This window comes from Tupaia chinensis, unplaced genomic scaffold (genome assembly GCF_000334495.1).
Source record: "Tupaia chinensis unplaced genomic scaffold, TupChi_1.0 Scaffold143970_1, whole genome shotgun sequence".
In the NCBI taxonomy this organism is placed as follows: domain Eukaryota; kingdom Metazoa; phylum Chordata; class Mammalia; order Scandentia; family Tupaiidae; genus Tupaia; species Tupaia belangeri.
Genome location: NW_006203821.1, coordinates 9916 through 34571, shown reverse-complemented (window position 1 = coordinate 34571; position 24656 = coordinate 9916). Strand labels below are relative to the sequence as shown.

General features: G+C 36.6%; 2 protein-coding genes across 2 annotated transcripts; both read right to left on the bottom strand.

The window, feature by feature from the left end:
- Positions 1-275: 275 nt before the first annotated feature.
- On the bottom strand, positions 276-1214 carry LOC102489478 (olfactory receptor 6C2-like). Its single transcript, XM_006165555.1, has one exon. The coding sequence runs from the start codon at positions 1212-1214 to the stop codon at positions 276-278; it is 939 nt and encodes a 312-aa protein (XP_006165617.1).
- Positions 1215-18074: 16860 nt separating this feature from the next.
- Positions 18075-19007, bottom strand: LOC102489066 (olfactory receptor 6C2-like). Its single transcript, XM_006165554.2, has one exon. It carries the CDS (start codon positions 19005-19007, stop codon positions 18075-18077), a length of 933 nt encoding a protein of 310 aa, XP_006165616.1.
- Positions 19008-24656: the final 5649 nt, after the last annotated feature.

The window sequence follows — 24656 nt, the reverse complement described above, 5'->3', positions numbered from 1 at the left end:
TGTTTTGAAAATGATGTGCACTATGTACCAATATTTTATGAGAAATCTAATCCTTTGAGCATTGGAAAGGCAAGGTTGAAAGTGAGATCATGCTCAACTTTCCTGAAGTAACTATTATTCTTTTTGTAGTAAATGCTATACTTCCCAAAAAGATGGTTAATGAGAAGAAACAAGGGTGACTTAAGCATGCCCACAATAAATTAGGAGATCCAGTCTCACAAAATGGGGTAAACACTGAAGACAATATGTATAGATATGGTGACTTTGACATTCCCCTATTTTTTAGAAAGCAATATAAATCTTTTGAACAAGTCATTAAAGGCTTGTTTCACTTGCTTGTTCCTCAGGGTATAAATAAATGGATTTAACATGGGGGAAATGGAAGTAGTGAGTATTGACACTCCCTTATTGATGGCCATTTCATCTTTTGCTGAAGGTTTGATATAGACAAAGATGCAGCTGCCATAGGTGATAGAAACCACAATAACATGGGAAGAACAGGTAGAAAAGGCTTTTGTCCTTTGCTGAGCAGAGGGGAATCTTAGAATAGTTCTGATGATATACATATAGGACAAAACCACACACACCAGAGTCATGATAAATGTCAATACAGAACAGACAATAATTATCTGCTCTATGAACCAGGTATCTGAGCATGAGATCTTCAGGATAGGATTAGCATCGCAGACAAAGTGGTCAATGATATTAAAGTCACAGAATTCCAGATTTAGTCCTAAGCTAAGTGGTGGGGACATGATGATCAAAGTAATCATCCAACAGGAGAAGATGAGCCTTTTGCAGACCCCATGGTTCATGATGGTCACATAATGCAGGGGTTTGCAGATGGCTACATAGCGATCATAGGACATGGTGGCCAGGAGGAAAAACTCTGTTATTCCAAACAGGTATGTAAAAAAGAGTTGGCATGCACAAGCATTGTAGGTAATGACCCTGTCTCCTGTTGATAGACTATACAGAAATCTAGGAATACAGGCAGAAGTGAATGAGATTTCCAAGAAGGAAAAATTTTGGAGAAAAAAATACATGGCGGTCTTAAGGTGGGAATCCACTAATGTGAGGAGGATGATGGTCAGGTTTCCACTTACACTCAACATGTAGGTGATAAGGAGAAATACAAAAATCAGAATCTTCAGATAGGGGTCATCTGTTAGTCCCAGGAGGATGAATCTGGTTAGTATTGTATGGTTTCTCATGACTAGTCTTGAATTCTGTTCAAGTCTTGAATTCTGTCCAATCTGTGCATGAAATGGAAAGAGATGAGATATGAGAAGAGAATATGGAAATGTTTTACAATGCATTTAATTTAGGAAAGTCAAGGAATGCATTTTACATATATTTTGCTATACTTGATAGTAAAATTTTTAAGAGTTTTTTGCCTTAAAGCATGTTCACTTGTCAGAGAACGAGAGACAGAGACAGTGACAGGGAAGGCGAAGAATCACCCTCCGGGAAGGATGGCCACACCTCAATTCCTTCTCCTCCATTCTCCTCCTGGAATCTTGGGCATGCATACACATATGTCTGGCATGATTTTCGAGCCACCGGGTCCATAATTTGAACTACAGTTGGCCACATGGTTGTTTAGCGATGTAACAGCTACACCATCTGCTGGCCCCAATAGCAAATATTTGAAGATAATTAATTTTCATCAGCTCTGTTGATATGTCATTTGATAGATTTGATAGATTTGAAACCTCTAACATTTTTGACCCAAATGATTGGTAAGACATATGTTTTGCATTACAATTCTGTGTACATGTGCACATGTGCATGCTAAACATATCTCTGAAACAAAAATTAAAAAAGATAGCTAACCCTTAAATGCCTTCCTCTTTAATGATATCTATTCTAATTTATCTTATTAAAAGTGAACACAAATATACTGAATTAATTAACAAGTAAACAAGATGATCATAACCTGTGGTTTGAAAATTAATTGAAATTTTTTTTTTGAGAGGTTTTCGCTATAGGGCGCGTGAACTTGCCAGACAGACAGAGAGAAACATAGAGACACAAAGCGAGAAATCACCCCCCAGGGGGGATGGTCACGCCGCAATCCCTTCTCCTCCATTCTCCTCTCGGGATCTTGGGCACACACGCACATGCGCCCAGCGTGAGTTTTAAGCCACTGGGTCTGGGACGCGAACCATGGTCGACTACGTGGGAGTCCAGCTACATAGCCATTATGCTAACTGCTGGTTCCCACTAATTGAAATTTTAAATAATCCTTTTAGTAATATGTATAAGCATAACATAATTTGATAGTTACATTTGAAAAAATCTACTCTATAATTTATTTTTTGTAATATATTTTTTCCTAACATTATACTTCTTTACCTGGAGGCAACAAAATCAATGAATTTAGGTGTCTTTATTCTTTCTTTCTTTTTTTTTTTTTTGAGAGTTTTTTGCTATAAGGTTTGTGAGCTTGCTAGAGAGACAGAGAGAGATAGAGAGACATAAAGCAAGAAGTCATCCCCTGTGGGGATGGTCATGCTGCAATCTCTTCTCTTCCATTCTCCACTCAGGATATTGGGCATTCATGCACACATGCCTGGCATGAGATTTAAAGCCATCAAGTTCAGTACTTGAACTGTGGTCAACTATGTGGGAGTCTAGCGATGTAACCATTATGCCATCTGCTGGTCTTGGTGCCTTTCATTTCTAAGATTTTTCTCCTTCTCACTGAATGAAATTTTATTGTGTCAGTATCTGCTTTAAGATTTATTTATTCAGAATACATTGAAAACACATGGGGACACCAACAGATGGTGTAATGGTTATGTCACTGGACTCCCATGAGGTCGACTGTGGTTTGAATCCTGGATCTGGAGGCTTAAAACTCACACCGGGCTTGTGTGGATGCATGCCCAAGATCCCGAGAGGAGAATGGAGAAGTAGTTGTGGTGTGGCCATCCCTTGGGGGGTGATTTCTCACTTTCTGTCTCTCTGTTTCTCTCTGTCTTTCCCATGAGCACATGTGCCCCAAAAAAAAAAAAACCTCTCAAACAAACAAACAAACAAACAAACAAACAAACAAAACATGGGAACTGGTTATAATTCAATAGATCTTTCTATATCTATCTGTCAAAACAGTTGAAAAGCTATTCACTGGTATGGCCAAAGATATACTTATCTGTGATAGATAATCCTCTCTAGGTCATCATCCCCTAAACCTTACCATGATCTCCTCAAGTTGTTTATGGCTTTACCTGATTTTCACTGTTTATCCACTTTGTTTCATAATGCAGAGATCTGACATATACTTATTTTACTAAAAAGTAAGAAAATGTGTTGTTGAGGCTAATACAGCCGAAGAATATTATCCTATGTTTTTATGATTCCAGTCTGGTATTTCTCTGATAGGAATGCTTATACATCTTGTTATCAAGTCACTAATGTTGTAATCAGCCCTGTACATTTAAAATACATTCTCCAGTCTCAATTTCATTCTTAACTTCCATACTAATTTTCTGTAACTCCTGATCTCAAATTTATTCCTCACTCTAGCATACGGCTCCTGAATACCATAGGGTGGGCGCCACCGTGCCGGCATACGGCTCCTGAATACAACACTCCACTGAAACTGCTCTTGGTGAGTTTACTTGTGATTTAAAGGTTAAATGAAGTGAAGCCATTTAGTTGAACTTTTTGTTGCATTTGATACTGTCAGTCATCCTTTCTTCCAATAATGTTCTAGGCACATTGCTTGCATGGTATCTAGGATTCTGAGGTCTGCTTTCTTTTCAGGTTTCTCCTTAATTGATTTCTTTTTTTACTCATCTTTGTAACACTATTTCTCAGATTTTTCTACTAACTCCTCTTCTCTGCTACACCATGTGTTTTTCCTGGACATTTCATTAAATGCCATAATTTCAATTTAGCATTCAAAATTGTATGATTTTAGAATGTGTTTCCAGACATGCTATTGCTGAATGTTGGACCTCTGTACATTTAAGTTTCACTCTCTATTCGTGAACACATTCAAAATGGAGTGCTCATCCCTATTACTTCTTGCCCTAGTTTGTTTTCTATACAGTACACCCCCCTCAAAAGGCAACCTTTATTTGCCCTATATGATGATTAATTTCAACTAATACCATTTCTTTTATTCAGTGTTATCTTGAAATTCCATTGGCATGGTAGGTACATTCACTTAATTTTGCTGTTACTCTGACTCTAACTTGGGGAGCTATGAGAGCGGCTCTAAAAACACACCATACTGTGTGGAAGTAACTTTAACTGACTACCTGTATGGAAAAAATTTTCTTTTAATTATTTGTGTTTCCCCCCCCTCTCTCTTACTCCATTCCATTCCCTGAATCTGATTTAAACCTGGCTGTTATTGACCTGTCCTTAAGGTTTAGGAATCCTCTCAGAGGTGATTCTTTCTGAATCTCCCTCAATTATTAAGACACCTTACACTTAGAAGATGCAAAAAAAAGTTGAAAACAAACAGGATTTTAAACTTGTTTAATGTAATAGCTACAGATATGAAGGAGTTTGAGATTTAGAGATAATTCTGGACGTTTACCCTCAAACCTATGTTAACTTGTAGTGTTTCTTATGTTGACTCAATTTAAAAACTTCTGTAACCTCTTATGGTTGCCCTATCTGACTCTAAATTTGGGGATACTTGCTTGCTTTTCTGTGTGGTGGAGGAACTGTTCTGAGTGGCCCTTAAGTCACACAATATACCTTGACAACCCAGTGAACACATACATGATACACACATTAAAGTAAAAGAGTGGTACCTGACTTAGCCCTGTATTTGGCAGAGAGATAACTTTCCTTTTATGATTCTCAATTATTATTTTTTAGATCACATTAAAGAAAGAGTTGAAGGATTCTTAAATCCTGGAATTGGTTGTTCCTCACCCCATTATCAACTACACTAATATCTGGTCAAATGATTTATCTCTCCAATCTTGTTCAAAGTCATCAACGAATTGAAAAACAGCCACACCATTTCTTATAGAGCCTCCATTTAATTGGTTATGTGAAGATTTCACTTGGTTGCATTAAAAATTTTGTTTCCTCTATCAGTGAGAGACAGTCTCCATCTACTCTATGCCCATTTCCCAGAATAAATCTTTCAGAGTTTACAGCCTCTATTTGAGAAAAGGCAGTGTGACCTTGTTTTATTGTTTAGGAAGAGCTGGGACACTCCCAAATATGTATCACAGAAATAACAATATATCAGTTAATTTTTTAAAAATTATTTATTTATTTTTTTATTTTTTGGAGAGGTTTTTGCTATAGGGCGTGTGTGCTAGCCAGAAAGACAAAGAGAGACAGAAAGATAGAAAGTGAGAAATCACCCCCCAGGGGGGATGGCTATGCCTCAATCCCTTCTCCTCCATTCTCCTCTCGGGATCTTGGGCATGCACGCACACGTGCCTGGCGTGAGTTTAAGCCACTGGGTCCGGGACGTGAACCACAGTCGGCTACATGGGAGTTCAGCGACATACTTATTATGCTAACAGCTGATTCCACAATATATCAGTTAAAATTGATTTACAATTGAGTAATAATTGATTAGATAATTTAAGTGCATTAAGGAATATACAGATATACTCAAGAGATCCAAGAGGATTATATACACAGCCCACCTAACTGTGGTTTCTTCAATCCCGAGGTAGCAGGTTTGTTCTTTACACAACTCGGGAAACTCTGAATCCTGTTCTTGCTCCTAAATACCTTGAAAAATAAATCTTATTTCTGTTTACTACTTTTGTCTTTTAGAAAATTAAACATTATAAAGAGAGCAAAGTTCTTAATTATAGTGGCAGATGATTTCCACCTTAGGGCTGATTCAGAAAGACCATATCATGGTTTTAGATAACCTGTTATTTATTGATGTACAAGCCTCATCCTATCTAAATTAGTTCAAAGTTATAAACTCTCCTTTTTTTGCCACAATTCAATGGACTAGTTTTATCTTTTAAATTTTGTCAAACGGTTTCTAAGAGAAAACATTATTTTCCAAATCTCTTAAGTATTATAGACATAAGCAGTTCAGTTGATGTTTGCATCAGCTTTTATGTGGATTTCTGCTGGCTGTAATTACGACTACTCACCTCACAGGCTGTTCTGTGATGACACTGATTTATCTGACCTTCATTCGCAAACGTGTCTCCTACCAAAGCATTAGTTTGATTTTGAAGGTTAAATGTTTATCACAGATCTAGGCTGATATCAGGAGCACTTGGCTTAGAAATACTTGTTATTTAGCTCTTCCTAAACAAAATGAGCACTTCTTACAATAACGAAACTGACATTTGTTTTATTTGCCAAAAATGAAGCCGAGTGAACAAATAAGAATCCTTGGTGAATTCAGTCCCAAAGTCATTAATGAATCTTTCATGTAATGAACTTTTGGCAAAGACCCTGAAACATGTGGCCGTAGGGACAGTGTCCTCAGAGAGTGGAAGCTTCCACAATAACATCTACACAGCCCATTTATACAAAATAAAAATGAAACAATAAGGAGCAGCTTACCTTTCTTCTTTCCTTTTCCCTCCAATAACATTTATAGCAGCCAATAAAATACAATGATATTTCTACTTTTGTAATTTTTTATTTAAATAATTGGTATTATAAGCACAATGAAATCAATATGACAAAAATAGAGAAATGAAACTTAAAAGTAATAGTTACTCGGTATTTCACGTACATCCTTTCAGAAATTTCCTGTGTAAATTTATTTATTTTTGCTATACTCACAAATGTAGACATGTTTTTCTTTTTTAAGTTATGGTTTCTTATTTACATTTAATCATTGTACCTCTTTATAACACATGTTTTTTCAGACTATACATTCAATATGTGACAATCAAACTGGGATATTAACATATACATCATTTTTAACAGGGAACTTTACATTCAGGGAGTATTTCTTCCCTGAATCTCTCCTACCTAGGCTCTACAAACCACCTGACTCTCATATAGTCTCTGATATCTACACTTGTCCTCCCTATTTTTATATCTTTGGATCTTTCAATTTCTGCCCTTGAGTGCAGGTATTGGTTAAGTGAATATTCATAGGGGTTGTCTTTAAAAGTCTGGTTTATTTTGCTAATCATTAAATCTTCAAGATTCATCTACTTTGTATCAAATGACAGGGCCTCATTTTTCCTATGGCTGGGTAGTATTCCATAGTATATATGTGCCACCATTTTTCAATCCAGTCATCAGTTCTATATTTTTCTTCTTTTAAGAGATTTTTGCTGCAAGGCACATGTGCTCCCTGGAGAGACAGAAAGCGAGAAATCACCTCCCAGAGGGGTTGGCCACACCACATTCCTTTCTCCTCTATTCTCCTTTTGGGATTTGGACACACACACACATGCACACCCAGCATGTTTTGAGCTGCCAAGTCCAGGACTCAAACCATGGTCAGCCATGGGGGAGTCCAGATCCTTAATCACTACACCCCCTGCTGGCCCCAAGTAATCAGTTCTAGAGCATTTAAGTTGATTTTTTGTCTCAGCAATTGTAAATAAAGCTGTAATAGACATGAAAGTGCAAGTGTCTTTCCAACAGAGTGTATTCCTCTCCTTTGGGTAAAGAGCAGGGAGTGGGATTACTAGGTCATATGTGGTTCTATTTGTAGGTTTTTGAGGAAACTCCCTATTGTTTTCCACAGTGGCTTTTCACCGTAGCCTCACCAGTACTTGTTATTATTTATTTTGTTGACGAAGGCATTCTGACTAGGTTTAAGTGATATTGTGATTTTGATTTGCATTTCCCTTGTGATAAGATATTGACTTTTTTTTTTTTTTCTTTTAAGAGAGAGATTTTTACTATAGGGCACATGTGCTCATCCAAGAGACAGAAACAGAGAAACAGAAAGTGAGACATCAGTCTCTAGGGGGGATGGCCATGCCACAATTCCTTCTCCTGCATTCTCTTGTTGGGATTTTGGGCACACATGCACACGTGCCCAGAGTGTTTCCAGTCATCTGGTCCTGTGGTCGACTACATGGGAGTCCAGTGATATAACCATTACGCCATTTGCTGGTCCCAAGACTTTGAATATTTTTATATGCATATTGCCCATTTTTATGTCTTTCTGGGAGAGTTGTCTGTTTAGCTCTATTTGCCCATTTTTAAATTGGATCTTTTTTTTTTTCCTTTTGGTGAATGAACTGCTCTAGTTCCCTACATATTCTATCATTTTTTTCTTTCTTTTTCGCTATGTTGGGCTCTTCCTACTTTAGCCTTCTGAGTAGCTGTGACTCCAAGTGTGTGCCACCACGCATGGTTGTTTTAGATAGGATCTAGTTATGTAGTCCACATTGTTGTAAATCTAATCCTGCCTCAGCTTTCTGAGTATCTGGGACAATAGGCGTGTGTCAGAGCCTGGATTTGAGGATGGGCAGGTACTGAACAGGCTTCCATATAGCCTCAGCCTGCCAAGTAGCAGCCTCAACTAGTGTGTTTTACAAATTACTTTGAGGTTAAAAATTTAAACTTTTTATTTCAGTAATTATAAGTATGTATCATTACTTAAAGAACTGTGTAGTATTAATTTGGAGCATTCTATTAGAAATTTAAAAGTAACCCCAGCAGTTAGTACTTTATAAAAAAACGTTTTTCTATTACAAAAAATGACTACATAAAACAGAATATATCATTTTACAATTTTGAGTATAAACTTTTATTATTAAAAAACCCCAACTATCAACATTAATTTTAAAAAATAAATATCCTGGCTTACATAGAGCATATCCTGCAAGTAGAATTTCAGAAAACATTCCAAAAGGTTAAAATATTTTTTACAACTAAGTTTTGTTTGTTGGAATTTTTTGGCCACTATATTAGGTTTAATGGTGAATATTACTGTTATTATTATTATTATTTTTAGGTTTTTGCCATAGGGCATATGTGCTTGCTTGAGAGAGACAGATAAAGTGAGAGGAAAAGTGAGAAATCATCCCCCCAGGGTTTATGGTCACATTGCAATCCTTTTTCCTCCATTCTTCTCCTGGAATTTTAAGCACACATGCTAAAAAACCGTGTGTGCATGCACACATACCTGGTGTGAGCTTCAAGCTGCCAAGTTCAGGACCCAAATCACACTTGGCCAAGTGGCAATCCAGTGCCCTAACAATCATACCACCTACTGGCCCTGACTATTACTATTGTTTCTCAGTATTATATTGTTTCTAAGTACATTGCTATTATTTCTATTACATCATTGGGAAAGTCTTGATGTATTTTTCTATGAAAATATAATGCATCATGACTTTCTCAATGACCTAATTTTTTCTAAAATTTTTCAAAGTTTATTTTTTGCATGAGAGAGACAGAGTGAGACATACATTTCCAACAGGGTCTTCAGACCATAATCTACTGCCAACCTCCATCAGACCAGACCATGGACATGTCTGCATATACCTGGTGTGCACAGGGAGACCTTGGGACACAAATCCAGGACTTCCCCATGTGAGTGTAGATGTATTACTACTGTATCATGATCTGTCCCCTAATGCCACCTAAATAGTATCTTGAAACAATATTTTCCCTTTTCCAGATGCCTTCCTAGACTTGATGTTCTTTAGAAGTATCAAGTTTATCCAACACGTTTGTTTCTAACATCTGCTGTAATGTCTAAGGACCTCATAGGCACTCACTGAATGCTCAAACAATGAAATCACTGACTGAATAAATGGCAGCACTGCCTACTGTAAAATATAAGTGATGCAACCATCAGTTACAGGGCTACCCCAGTGTGGCCTAATGGCCAATCTCCAGCCATCAGAAGCTTGTCCCAAATTCAAGTCCCTGGGTCCCACTCCAGGTGTAATGATGTAGAAGAGCCTTATGTGTACTGAACTCTGAAAAGCATTCCTCAATAAGCTGAAAATTAGTCAATGGATTAAAAATACTATATTCAAGACACAGTGATTCTTAGAACCATTCTGTATTTGTGATCTTAGTTATAGATTGGCTAAAACTAAAATTGGGTGATGTAGAAAAGTAATTTACAACATGTAAGTAAAAGCTCAATACTGAGGTAAATGTGAATTGTTTTTATTGGTTTGGAACATCAAAAAGGACATCTCAGTAAAGACATTATTATGAAAAGTAGATGATAAGAACAAATCATGGATCACCCAAATCAAGTGGCAAGTTTTGTCTTTAACTATAATTATATAGGAAATGAAAACACATATTTCCAGTAGATTAAATGGGTTTTGGTTAACAGTCACCATCTTACATTTTATATCTACTAAATCACACTATTAACTGCTACTTTTCTCTCCTCTGATTGTTTATCATTTCTACTGTTGTTCATTTTAGTAACTAGTGTTTCTAACAAATATAACTCCCTTGCAACTGTCAAGCTCACTTTACTGAAACCTAATCCAGAATTTAAAAACCATGTATATTTTCTTTCTTAAACATGTCACAATGGAATCTAGTCATTACTGATAAAGAGAGACAGACTTGGGGATCTTCTAGTAGTCAGGAGATATGCCTTTTCTCAGAACTCTGCCAGTGTTCTTTTAGGGTCAGTCGCTACACAGAAACTGAATCTATTTGTAGGAAAGTATGGGTTTTAGAGTCAGACAAAACAGAGATTTATCTGTTGCTTACCAACAATGTAGACTCAGATTACTTGTTTCTTTTCATCTAAAATTTGGTCAATGCAATAATAAAGAATGATTACAAGAGAGAAAGATACAGGCTGAAGTATGTAGCATTACTGGACAGGAATATTATCTTAAAAAGAAAGATGTGGACATTGTGGTGTAGTCACTAGCATACTGGACTGCAGATTTGGAAGCTGCACATCAACTGCAGTTCAAGTTCCTGGCCTGGTCATACTAAAAATAAGCTGGTCATGTGCATACGTGCCCAGGATGCTGGTCGGTTAGAAGGCTAGAGGAAGGGAATCACAGCATGACCAAGACTGTGGAAGGTGATTCTTTCTCCTCTCTCTCTCTCTCTTGCTCTCTCTCGTACTCACATGCACTCTATTGAAGAAAGAAAACAATTAGAACACATTTTCAGTGATGGGTCCTGAGTTAATCAAGGCCTAAAGTTTGAAAGCCAGGGCCAGCCGGTGGAGTAGTGGTTAATGCAGATAGATCTCACATGGAAGAATGCAGTTTGAATCCCAAACCCAGTGTCTTAGCAATCACACTAGGAGCATATGTGTGTGTGCCAAAAATTCCAAAAGGAAGAAATCAAAAGGGACTGTCACATGACTAAGAGAGAGACAGACACAAAGAGAGAATAAACCTTCAACAAGGCCTCACACTGTGACCCTCCTACACAGCCAGCCAGGATCACGGGCACACATGCACATGCCCGACACATATAGGTTGATCTGGGAACCAAATCCTCAATATGCCACGAGGATCAGGCATGGTTGAGCAGCTCACTATAGCTGTGCCACCATGCTTGGCTCTAAATGTTCTTTTAGCATCTTTTAGCACTAGCGCTCACTGTTAAAATTACTGCCTTAAAAATAGTAATGGTTGGGCTAGCAGGTGGCATGGGGGTTAGGGCATGGATCCCACATGGCCAACAAAGCAGTCGAGTCCAGACCTGTGGACTGAAAAACATGCCGGGTGTGCGAGCATGCCCAAAATCCCAAGAGGAAGATGGAGGAGAAGGGACTGTAGAGTGGCCATTTGCCTGGGGGGTGATTTCTCACTCTCCCCCCACCACCACCACCACCTCTGCTCTAGGGCACGCATATAAGCACTAGAGCAAAACTGAAAAAAAAAGTAATGGTTTCTAAAGTTATTAAGAACATTAATAATTTTAGAACATTATTATTAAGAACAACTGTTATGTTGTAGAAAGTAAACAACTAATTTCTTCAGAAGGAACTGTCAGAAAGTAGGATGGTCAGGTATTTAAAAAACTACAAAGAAGTGGAATCGAAGAATGCAAAAACAGTCAAAAGGCTAATTAGGAAGTGAAGGATGACCTTTGAGAAGTGGTTCCTATGGTCTAAGTAGGAAGAGAAGGAGAGGCAGTAAATGCAAAACATTCTTTAAACAAACAGCATAAAGGAAGAATAAGCAGTAGTAGCTTCAGGCATTTTGCAAAAGGGACTAGTAATTTTTCTGCCCTAACAGTCTTGGAGGGCTGATGGGAAGCAGATATTGAGAAAAGGTTAAAGCTACAGGAAAGGGGTAAAAGTATTATTATTATTATTTTAGGAGAGGTTTTTGTCGCTATAGGGCACGTGCACTCGCCAGACAGACAGAGAGAGACAGAGAGACAGAAAGCAAGAAATCACCCCCCTGGGGGGATGACCACGCCGTAATCCCTTCTCCTCCATTCTCCTCTCGAGATCTTGGGCATGCATGCACATGCGCCCGGCGTGAGTTTTAAGCCACCCAGTCTGGGATGCGAACCATGGTCGACTACATGGGAGTCCAGAGACATTGCTATTATGCTAACTGCTGGTCCCGAGGGTTTCTGTTTTTTTTTACCCATTCGGCCAGTCTATGTCTCTTAATTGAAGAATTTAATCCATTGACATTCAATGTAATTATTGATATTTCCACACCTTATCCTATCGTTAAGTGAGCCATTTTCTTGGTTGCTTTTTGTTCTCGTATACTGTCTGTCTGATTTTTTAGTTTTTCTGCTATAGTACTCCCTTCAGAACCTCTTGAAGAGCTGGTCTGAAGTTGGTAAATTCCTTCAAATATTGTTTATCTGAGAATGTTTTTATCTTTTTTTCCCATATGAAAGATAATCTTGCTGGATATAGTATTCTTGGTTGAAATTGGTTTTCACTCAACACTTTGACTATATTTTCCCATTCTTTCCTTGCCTGCATTGTTTCCACCGAGAGATCCGATGTTAACCTAATGAGGTGACCTTTGTAAGTAACTTGACATTTCCTTCTTGCCAACGTTAGTATCTTATTTTTGTCTATTGTTTTTGCCAGTCTGGCTATGATGTGCCTTGGAGAGGATCTTGGGGTTGATTCTACTCGGGGTCCTATGTATTTCCTGGGTCTGGATATTTGAATGCCTTTCTAGGTTTGGAAAATTTTCTTCCAGGATTTCATAGAATAAATTATCTAAGCCTTTATTATTTTCTTCCTCTTCTGGGATACCAATTATCTGGATGTTGGGGTGCTTGATGGTATCCAGTATTCCTATTATATTCTCATTTTTTTCATGATTGTTTTCTCAATCTTCTTGATGCCTTTTTCTAGGTCAGATGTTTTGTCTTCTATGTTAGAGATTTGATCTTCTGCCTGGTCTAACCTAATTTTAATACTTTCAAGGGAGGTTTTGATTTCCTGTATCACATTCCTCAACCCTATAAGTTCCATCTGGTTCTTGTTTAAGGTATCCATTTCTTCTTTCAAGTCATGAAAGGATTTCCTCATCTCCTAGAGCTCTTTGTCTCTTTTCTCTTCCATCTCAGTTAGTTTGTTCACTACAAATATTCTGAATTCCTTATCAGACATGTCCATGATGTCCATTGTATTGACTATGGGTGATGTAGGCTTGATGATTTCCCTTGAGGGAGAGGTCTTTTGTTGTTTGCTCATACTTCTTGAGACTATGCAATTGTTCCTAGTCATCAGGTAATCTATATGTTGCTTCCTAATTTATTTAAGGTATCTCTGAGTGTTAAAAGTTGTACAGGATTAGAAAATTGATGATTTCTCTTATGGTTGTCCTACCTGTTGCTCACCATTACCATTAACTGTTGCCACTAGTCTTGGATAGCCCAAAGTTCTCCCTGTTTCTAAGGAGTGGTGAACCTCCACCTGACCTAATAAGCAACACAAGAGTAAAGAAAAACAAAACAAAAAAAGGTATCATGCGGTGTGTGTTGCGTACCGCAAGCTACTTACATCACTAAAACTCAGAGAGTCCAAAGGCAAGTGGGGAAAGGCCAGAGGATTAGTGACAGGTCCTGGGCAGATGGGCTGGCAGGCATAGGCCGCTTGGCATCTGGAAATGCTGGCTGACTTGATCCGGTTTGCAGGTGGGGTGGAGTGGGGTGGGGTGGGGTGCGAGTTCATCTTAAAGTCCCACACAACCAACCTGAGGTCCAAAAAGAAGTAGGGGTGGGGATGCGTGGAGGTCCAGGGCAGTCAGGCTTGCAGCCTCAGGCAGCCTGGTGTCTGGAACTGCTGGCCGGCTCGATCCAGTTTCAAGGTAGACTTATTTTATAATAAATAAAATAGACTTTTTAAAGAAAAGAATATCATAGATCAGTGTCTTTATGCACATAGATGAGAAAAATATTTAAAAAAATGATATATTCTAAAAATAGAATACATCAGAATATGTACAGAAAATACACTAGCTAAATGGGGAGCATCCCAATTATGCAAAGTTGGTTGAATATGAAAAAAGTCATTCAATGAATGTCTCCATACTAACAGACTAAGAAAGTATCTCAATGTGTACAGAACAGCATTTGAGAAAGTGTAAAACACATTTATTTGCAAATCCTCAGAAAAGAAGCCCTAGTCTGATCAATTACAGAAGAGAAAGAAATTCTAAATTGGAAAGAAGGAGGTCAAATTATCCTTATTTGCAGACACTCAGGAAATTGTGCATAGATGAGACCTTTCATAATTCAATAAAGGCATCTTAAACAGACCTACATATAATATCATTATTAGTGTTGAAGGACTGAATGCCTTCCTACTTGTGATATGGAATAAGACATGATTATCTACTATCACCACTTTTTATTCATCATTGTATTAATGGACTGTGATAGTTAATTTTATGTTTCAATTTACTGCGTTAAAGATGCCCAAATATTAGTTTAAACTTTATTCTAGGAGTGTCTGTGAGGATATTTTTGGATGAGATTAATATTGAAATTGGTGATCAGTTCTACCCAAAATGGGTGGGCCTTACCCAAATCTGTTAAAGACCTGAATAAAATAAAAAGACTAAGTCAGGGAGAATTTAGTTTCTTTCCTTGTCTTTGAACTTGAGCATTGGTGTTCTATGCCTTTAGGTTTGACTGGGATTTATATCATCAGCTCTTCTTGTACTCAAATCTTTGGATTAGAACTGGAACTGTGCCATCAGCCATCATGGGCCTCTATTTTACTTACTGAAGATATTGTGACTTCTCAATCCCATAACCATGAGAGCTATTACTGATAATCTCTCTCTCCCTATCTATCTATCTATCTATATTTATAAATAAATAAATAAATAAATAAATATAGTAATTGGAAAAATCATGACACATTTTTGCATAGAAAAACAGAAAAATACATCATGATTTTTTGATGTGTGTGTATGTGCATATCTATATCTATATCTATCTATCTATCTATCATCTATCTATCTATCTATATATATATCTGTCTTTGTCCCTCAGAATATGTACATTCTCTTTCTCTGAGGAACCCAACCAATGCAATAAGGCAGGAAAATATAAAAGGACTATAGATTGTGAGTTGGTCCACTATTTTGTTGCTTACAGACATACACAAGACTGTATGATTTATAAAGAATAGAGGTTTAGTTGACTCATGATTCTGGTGACTGAAAAGTCTACAGGCATGTGTCCAGCATCATGGCAGTACAACATGACTGACAGAAGCAGAGAGGATGGTGGGCACGTGTGGAGTGATAGTAACCTAGGGACAGTCATCTTCCTTTTACAACATCCTGTTCTGAGAATTAACCCTTCTCAGGATAGCTAGAATGCAATGAATGTCTCACTAGACAACATTAATTTAGTCTTGTTTTTTGATCCATTCACCATGATTTAATCACCACATGCTAGCTTTATGACCTCCCAACACCCTTGCATTGAGAACTAAATCCAAAAGCATGAATGTCTGAGAGACAAACCATAAGCCAAACCATAACAGATTGGACATGGAGCATTCAAATAGTTTATATTACCACATGTCGTGGTCATTTGATCAACTGGACTGGGGAGAAATATTCACCTATTGAAAGGTTCACTTTGTAAGCTAAGTAATGTGATTGAATGTATAAAAGAATTTAAAAAAAGAAAAGAAAAAAGAGAATCATCAATTTTCTGCAGAATTTATAATTTTGATAAGAAAATTATTGTCATTAAATGAAAAAAGAAAATGAATGGAAATAGAAAATTGGCATTAAAACTAATAAGTAAGCTTAAGACAGTAATTAATTCAATATGTAAGCATCAATTGCATTTTTATGTACCAACAATGAATAATTAGAATTGAAAGTAAAAATGCATGGTTTGGGTCAGCAGGCAGTGTGGTCGTTAGGGTGCTAGATATCACATGGCCTATTTCTGGCGCCTGGTAATACTTGATAAACGACTACAAAGATTGTCCTAAAAAAATATGATACAAATAAATCTTACTAATGGGAAGAACTTTGAACTGTACAACACACAGTTTAGTTCATCTGGAAAAAGGAGATGGCCCAAAGTATGGATTGACACTAATTCATGATAGATGGCTAATGGCTTGACTGTATCTTCAGAACCTTCTATGAGTCATGATTAATAACCAAGAGGTATGTGGTTACATCACTCAAAATAGATAATTTAGGCCAGTCCATTACCTGGCAGTTAAGGCTGCTGGTTGCCACATAGCTGACCATGCATTTGAGTCCCAGACCTGGCAGCTTGAAAAACACTTGAGTGTGTGTATATGAGTGCCAAGAATCCTGAAAAGAGGGAAAAATGGAGATGAGATTGTGGTATGATCATCCTTCATACTCTCCCCCCACCTCTCCCCCGCCCTGCCCATCTCTCTTCAGAAGCATATGTGTTCTCTGGCAAACTAAAAACAAAACAAACAAAAATACCCCCGTCTTTCCAAATGTGAATATTTTTGTGCTCTATGTAAATACTAAAGAACAACTTCAGTGGAAAAAGAACTTGTAAAATAGGTGGATTATGGGCCAGTTAGTGGTATGGTAGTTAAGGCGGCTGGAACTCACGTGACTGACTATGCAGTTCCAGTTCTGGATCTGGTGCTTGAAAATACATGCCAGAACCTTGCACAAGCATGTCCAAAATCCTGAGAGGAGAATGGACAAGGGATTGTGGCGTGTCCGTCTCTCTTGGAGGTGGGGCTGATTTTTCCCTCCCTCTCCCTTACTTTCTCCCTTTCTCTCTCTCTCTCTCTGGCCAGCACAAGCATTCTATAGTAAAAACAAACAAACAAACAAACAAAACAAAAAGAAGTAAAGTGGATTAGCTCATCCGTGCTGTGGATAATCTGTTAGCTTCTTTCTCATGCTATAAGTGTCCTTTCCTACTAGGATTATGAACAAAATATTTATGGTGACAGGGTTGGAGCTAATGCTTAAAATGGGCTGGTTACTTTCTAATTCCCTGAGTGCAATTTATATTAACAAATTAATCTTCATAATTGGCACTAAGTAAAGTGAATATGAACCTGCAGTTCTTCCTCACTCATGAATATATGAGCTAATTTTGTTAGTTTTTAGGCTTTTCTTCTCTTTCTTTACTCTAAATATTTTGAGTCAAATAGGAGATGTTCAGATGCATGGTCTTTAGTTTTCTCCATAAGAGAAAATTTTCAAATTCCACTTTAATAAAAAATTAGTGTGATGAAATAATTCCATCTTAGTCTATCTATTTCTCTCTCAACAACTATGGAAAAAAATCAAATCTTTGAATTATGCTCAAAAGGGCCTCTGTAGCAGAATGGTTTCGATTACAAAAAAATTGAGAACTATATGAACTCTATTTTTTTTTTTTGAGACATAAGATTCAAGATTTGGATGGAATCCAGAGATAAATAAAACTCACATTGTTGTTGCAGTCTTTTGTGTTTCAGACATAAGAATGGATATTGAGGTTGTACTTTCTTTCTAGATATCTTTTTTATCTTCAGGTATGAAAATGAATCATTATGAGAGAAGATGTGTTTAAAGTAAGGCCGTATCCTTTACTTTAGTCTGTGATTATAAGAGAATATAAACTGTGGTTCTAAGATAAATATAAAAGGAAGTTTGATGGGAATCAGACTGTACTGTAGATTGGAATTAGAACACATCATAAATGAAATGATTATGCATATGTACTTTTATTAAAAAAATATTTTCCTAATTCTTTGAAAGAAATGCAATCCTTTTTACTGAGTCCTTGAAGGCTTGCTTGACTTGCTTATTCCGTAGAGTATAAATGAAAGGGTTCATCAGAGGGATAACTGAGGTGTTAAGCAATGACACCATCTTATTAATGGCCACTTCTTCCTTTGATGGTTTGATATAGATGAAAATGCAACTTCCATAGGTGATGGAAACAACTATCATGTGAGAAGAACAAGTGGAGAAAGCTTTTTTTCTTTGCTGAGCAGAAGGGAAATTTAAAATAGTCTTGATAATGTATATGTAAGATACAATTACACAGACTAATGTGAATATGAGGGTGAGTACAGCCATGATCAAGATGAGTTGTTCTACCAGCTGAGTGTCTGAACATATAATCTTGAGAAGAGAATACACATCACAGCCAAAATGGTCAATGATGGAATTACAGAACTCTAGCTGAACTCCCACGCTCAGTGGTGGGAACACGATAATCAACCCAAGTAGCCAACAGCAAAGGACAAGAATGGTACATACTCTTTCATTCATGATATTGGTGTAGTGCAGGGGCTTGCAAATGGCCACATAGCGGTCATAAGACATGGCAGTTAGAAGAAAGAATTCTGTTGCCCCAGTGAGGATGCCAAAAAATAATTGGGTGATACAAGCATTATAGGTAATATTTTTGTTCCCAGTTGTCATGCTGTATAGGAATCTTGGAACACAGACAGTTGTAAATATTATTTCTAAGATGGAGAAATTCTGAAGGAAAAAGTACATGGGTGTTCTAAGGTGAAAGTCCACCAGTGTGAGGATGATAATGATTAGATTTCCAATAACAGTGAGAATGTAGGTGAGAAACAAAAATACTAACAGAAAAATCTGTAGTTGTGGGTCACTTGTCAATCCTAGCAAGATGAAGTTTGTTATTACAGAATGGTTTTTCATCACTGTCTTCAGATATATAGTAAGCTTGTCTTAATAAATCATATAATATAGTTCAATCTGAAGAATAAACTATACAAATGATATTTTAATATATTTTATAGAGAAAATCTAAGCAGGCCAGTAGATGCATACTTCTCTTTTAGTTGAAGATCAATATTGCTGATGTAGAAGTAATAACATCATGTGTCATTGCCCTGTACTTTATTTTAACCAGGTCTTAAGAATGTGATAAATGGAAACTATCCCTCTAGAGTTTCATTTTTAGTCCAGTTACAGGACCAGTTTTACAGTGGATAGAACGCACCTCAAGGATCTCACTGATCATGAAATAGAGGCAGCCATTATGGTATATCCAGTTTTCCATGCAGAGTATGAGATTGATGTGTTGACTAATAGAAAAATAAAGTATAAGAGTTGTTTGTCCAATGACCAGTACAACATATCAACAAATTATCCTCATAGCTTTGTAACAGAATACCACCAGTGGCTTACCTATACATTTCCTTTGCTTTGCAAATGCTTTTCCTTTCAATTACTGCCTTAATATCTTCTACATTTTACAGTGTTATTTATTATTTGGCCAATCTGAGAGCAGTAGTTTTGGGTTATATAACAAAATTTCCTGAGTTCCATATTCCTCCACAAATTCTTCTTTCCTGACGGGATGGGGAGGTGTGGTGTTATTGGTTGAAGATATTTTGATCAACGGGACTGGGGAGAAATGTTCACATATTGAAATGCTCACATTGTAAGCTAAACAATGTGATTGAATGTATATACAAAAAGAAATAAATTTTAAAAAAATAAAAAAATAAAAAGGAAGTTTGAGTTTATGTCTCTCTTATCAGTTTGAATAGCCTCCGCTTCGTTTCCTCTCATAAATTCCTGTTTTGAAATTCATTTTATGCCTGATATCCTACTCAATTCATGTCTTGCCAGAAATCTGAGAAATGGGAGTTTTGTTGTCTTTCTCAGATAGCAGGATACTGTTTGTAGGCTTCCATAACCCTTACTGGTATCCTGTAGTTTATGCATAGATATTTTAGCTTCCAAATAGCTTCTAAGGCTATTTGTCAGCTCCATTAATAACATAAAATATAAATATCTTTTCATTTTGGTAGAAGCTAGAAAATAGAGTTGTGGAAAGAGCTGAACTCTTTGCTGTAATTTCTTTCTCCAAAGACTCACCTTGCCCATGAAAATGGCAGAAATTATTGCCCCTGTATTTCTTCCAGGTACCTCTCTGCCCTTTGGCACTCTTGCCTGAGGATGGGCTGCGACTCTGTGCTTATGCCCCCAAAGAACAGTTATTATCAGGCATTAATAGTTAACAAGAATTAAGTATAAAATACTAAATAAGTAAAACTTAATTATTAGGTGTGAGTATTCTCAAAAGTCAAAAAAATCACAAAATGTCTTATGAGAATGAGAAATATGAGAAATGAAGAGCAATGTTGTATTTCTAAATGTATGGGAACTGGCATTTGACCCAGGTCAAGCTGAAAGTAAAACTTAGCATTTTAATTAAAAGATTAAAATTTCAGGAATTTGGGCAATTGCATATTCTTTGTAAGTTCCAATAATCACACACTAATTACAATGTTAGTTTTTCTATTGTTTCCTAGCTACAAACACTACCTCCAAGACATCTGTATTTCTTCACTAAATGACTACAATGGAATCTCCCTGTGAGACACTGATTATTTTGTAGTTAAAGTGATTTTTATACAATATGTCAAGATATTCCCCACAAAATATCTGCTCTATCCATCTGTGTTTCTTTTCTATTGACAGTTTCCATAGGGTAACATAGTTTATAGACACATTCCTAGGAAAAGGCTGCTGCTCTAGGAATATGTAGTTTGCTTGAGTGTTGACAGCCTTTCAGTGAAGACTACTCATGCAGAGACTGTTCTCCTAAACTAACATGTGTAGTTTTCCTGAGAAGCACACATACTCCCAGTTAGTGTCTGTAATGCTCTTCTTATCAATTCTTCCAGCATTAAGCCAGTGCTTTTATACTGGCCAATACATTGACCCCAGATTAATATCACTGAGTAGTACACCATTACAGGTAGTAAAATATATAAGCGTGTGTCCTTAGTTGGAGAAAATAACCCAAGTGAAATCTGTAAATAACTTTACATCATTGTTTAAATAATGACCTTATTCTGGAATTCTAGACTATGAATGTTTCACTTCCTGCTACCAAACAATTTTCAATTATGGTCAGCTACTACTAATCATTTCTCAGTTTTTTACTTCAGTCAGGGGCCATCAGATGGTGTAATGGTTACGTCACTGGACTCTGATGTAGTTGACCATAATTCTAATCCTGGACTTGGTGGCTTTAAACTCACACTGGGTGCATGTGTGTGCTTACCCAAAATCCCAAGAAGAGAATGAAGAGAAAGGGATTGCAGTGTGACCATTCCCCCTGGGGCGATAATTTCTTGCTTTCTGTATCTCTGTCTCTCCTGTGAGTGCATGTGCAGTATATCAAAAATTTCTCTAAAAAAAAAAAAATTACCTCAGTCATTCAATCCATATTCACTTATTGCACAAACTTAAGCTAATAGAAAACTATAGGAAAGGAAAATCTCCCACAATCACATCACATAGGTCATCATTGTTGATATCTTGTGTTTATTTACAACCTGTTTGTACTTATATAATTATGTAATATAGTTATTTATGTTTTATAAAGTGAATATTATATTGTTAATAATATTTGATGATTTCCCCACATAAGTCCATTTTATCCACTCAACTGTTATTAAAGGCCTTGTGGCATATTTTTTCTCATATCATTAAATATTCTTCAGAAACACAGTTTTACTTGCTCATCATATTCCATCATATAAGGAAGACAGTTATAAAATCAATAGGTCTAGTGTGAATCATTAATGTTGCTTCCATTTGTTATGTAATGATCTCTAGTGGGCTTTTTTTTTTTATAAAAATCTTTTTCTTCTGCATTTAAGATGTGGTCAAAAAGACAGAATGAAGGACTTCTAATGCTTATTGACAGACTGGTCCTTTAGGTAATGTATCCCAGTGTATATTTCTGACATTTGTAAATGAGAATCTGAATTTCCCAAAACCTAGTGATTCAGGTATTATTATTATTATTATGGTATTATTTTTCATATTTTTACTAACAAGGTATCCTTAGCTTATAACTTAATTGTTTCATTAGGATTTTTCTATTAGAAATATATGCCACTTTATTCTACATGGTTAGGTCATTTCACTACAAATTCATCACCATTATATCATGTTTTAAATTTATAACAAACATATACTTATTTTACATTTTCATTTGAGTTATTTGATGGAATAACTCAAACTTTTCTTTTTAGTAAAGAAGAAAAATAACATCAGAGGTTCCAAATACTTAAATGTAGCCTAATTTAATTAACATGACTAATTATTATGCTTTGAGACAGACTAAAAAATGGAGTAGAAATGTTCAAGAGTAAGTTAAATAACCATTTAAAAGTGTTTAGGGTGTTTGCCTCTACTAAGTTATTTGCAACCTTCATGTTTTAAGAGTCTACAAAAAAGAGAAATATTTTCGATATCCTTTCATAATCCCTCTCATATGTTATGGCAGTGATTAAACTAGCTGTGGCCATAGCTTTTTTCCACCTTATTTTTTTGTGTGTGTGTATGTGTTTGCTGGAAGGTTTGTACACATGCATGTGCAAGAGAGGGATGGAGCAAGAGAATGAGTACATCCTCCAGTGAGGCTGGTCAAGCTGCAACCTTTCTTCCCACAAATTCTCCTTTTTTAGTCAGGAGTTATGCCCCTGGTATGGAGCCAATAGGGCTGAGATGGAACCCCAGTGGGCCAGGTGGGATCCAATTTCACTGTGCCTATCCATTGTGCTGCAAAGCAGGTCCTATCCATAATCCTAGTCCCTTACAAGAGTACTATTCAAAAGTTATGTTCAGAGGGATCAGCAGTTAGCGTGATGGCTATGTCGCTGGACTCCCACGTAGTCGATCACGGTTCGAGCCCCTGACCCTGGTGGCTTAAACTCACGCTGGGCGCGTGTGCATGCGTGCCCAAGATCCTGAGAGGAGAATGGAGGAGAAGGTATTGCAGCATGGCCATCCCCCCCGGGGGGTGATTTCTCACTTTCTATCTCATTGTCTCTGTCTGTCTGGCGAGCGCATGCGCCCTATAGCAAAAACCTCTCAAAAAAAAAAGTTATGTTCAGATTCATTGACATGTTATATAGAACAAAGTGTCAGTTCAGAGATTATTTTAAAATTCTCTCTGAACCTGAAGGTACTTTGTTAGCTTCAAATTTCCTAGTAGAAATACTTAAACTCACTGTTGTAACCTGGGGACTGTTTTTGCACAACTTCCAAGGCAGTAGCCCCATGTAAACTTTAGCCATGCATATGACATACATTTTATACTTACTCTCTGGTGATTCCCCACCACATTTGGGGAAATTTAACCCAAAGTGCTGTTTTGGATCTGATAAGCACTGGATGTTATTGGCTATGCTTTTGAGTTAACTTTGGCACACCATCAAGCCCCACATGCTCATCCAGGAAAGAATACCTGCAAATGTAAGGTAAAATGCAAGGTTACCATTGGTTACAGTGGTGTAGAGAATAACACCCTTCGCTCTTATTATAATCAAGTCTAAATGTAATCTGAAAAGAATTTCCAATTTTCATTAAACTATTAAATGATTTCCCTCTGAATTCTGCTAGTGAAAGAACACATAAGCAATGGCAAATAAATGCTAGCAACTTTTTCTGGCTTTGGAAATGAATAGTCTTACCTCTTTGCAAAGAGATGAGTTGTTGTATGATTTTTCATGAACAGAAATGCCATGTACTTTATTGGTTTTATCTGCTAGGAGCCCAGGGAGCAACTGACTAAACAAATAATTATGTCCTTGGTGACATTATTCATACTAATAATGAATCTATGGTGAAATTAACTTCGTAAAAAAAGAAAAGAAAAAAATAACTAGTCCTGTGGGGCAGTGTCCACAGAGATAAGAAATAAAACTATAATAGCATCAGGGGCATCCAGAAAAAAATAGGAAAGGCCAGATGATAATGTGAAAATCTAATTCTCATGTTCTCTTGAATTGTCTATTGACTTCTTAGTTTCAATTCAGGAGAAAACTAGTTGAGGAAATGGTGAGCCATCTGATGATTTCTGTGTTACAGAACATATTGTATGTCCCATATAAGTCAGTGTTTTCTAGATATCTGATTATTCTTAAAATGTCTTATTTCAGTGATTAAGAGAGTTAATATTTATTTCTTTTACTTTACTTCTCATATAGTTCATTCACTAGTCTTCTGAAGGCAAAAAAATAATATCAATGCATTAATAAATCATTGGCATTTTATATTTAAAACATGCAGAGGTCTTGCTAAATTTAAAGGTGACACTGTGTTTTATAAAAGATTAAAAATTTTAATTATTCTAATTTATCATATACATTCAATAATTTTACATTGTTACAGCTTGTAAAATGAATTACCCAACACAAATATGCTTCACAACAGTCCAGTTGAAAATATCATACATGTTATCAACAGACAATCCTCCATTCCTGTGTCCCCTAAATGTCTTCCCCGTCTATTTTTGTCCTTGACTCCTTTCCTCTC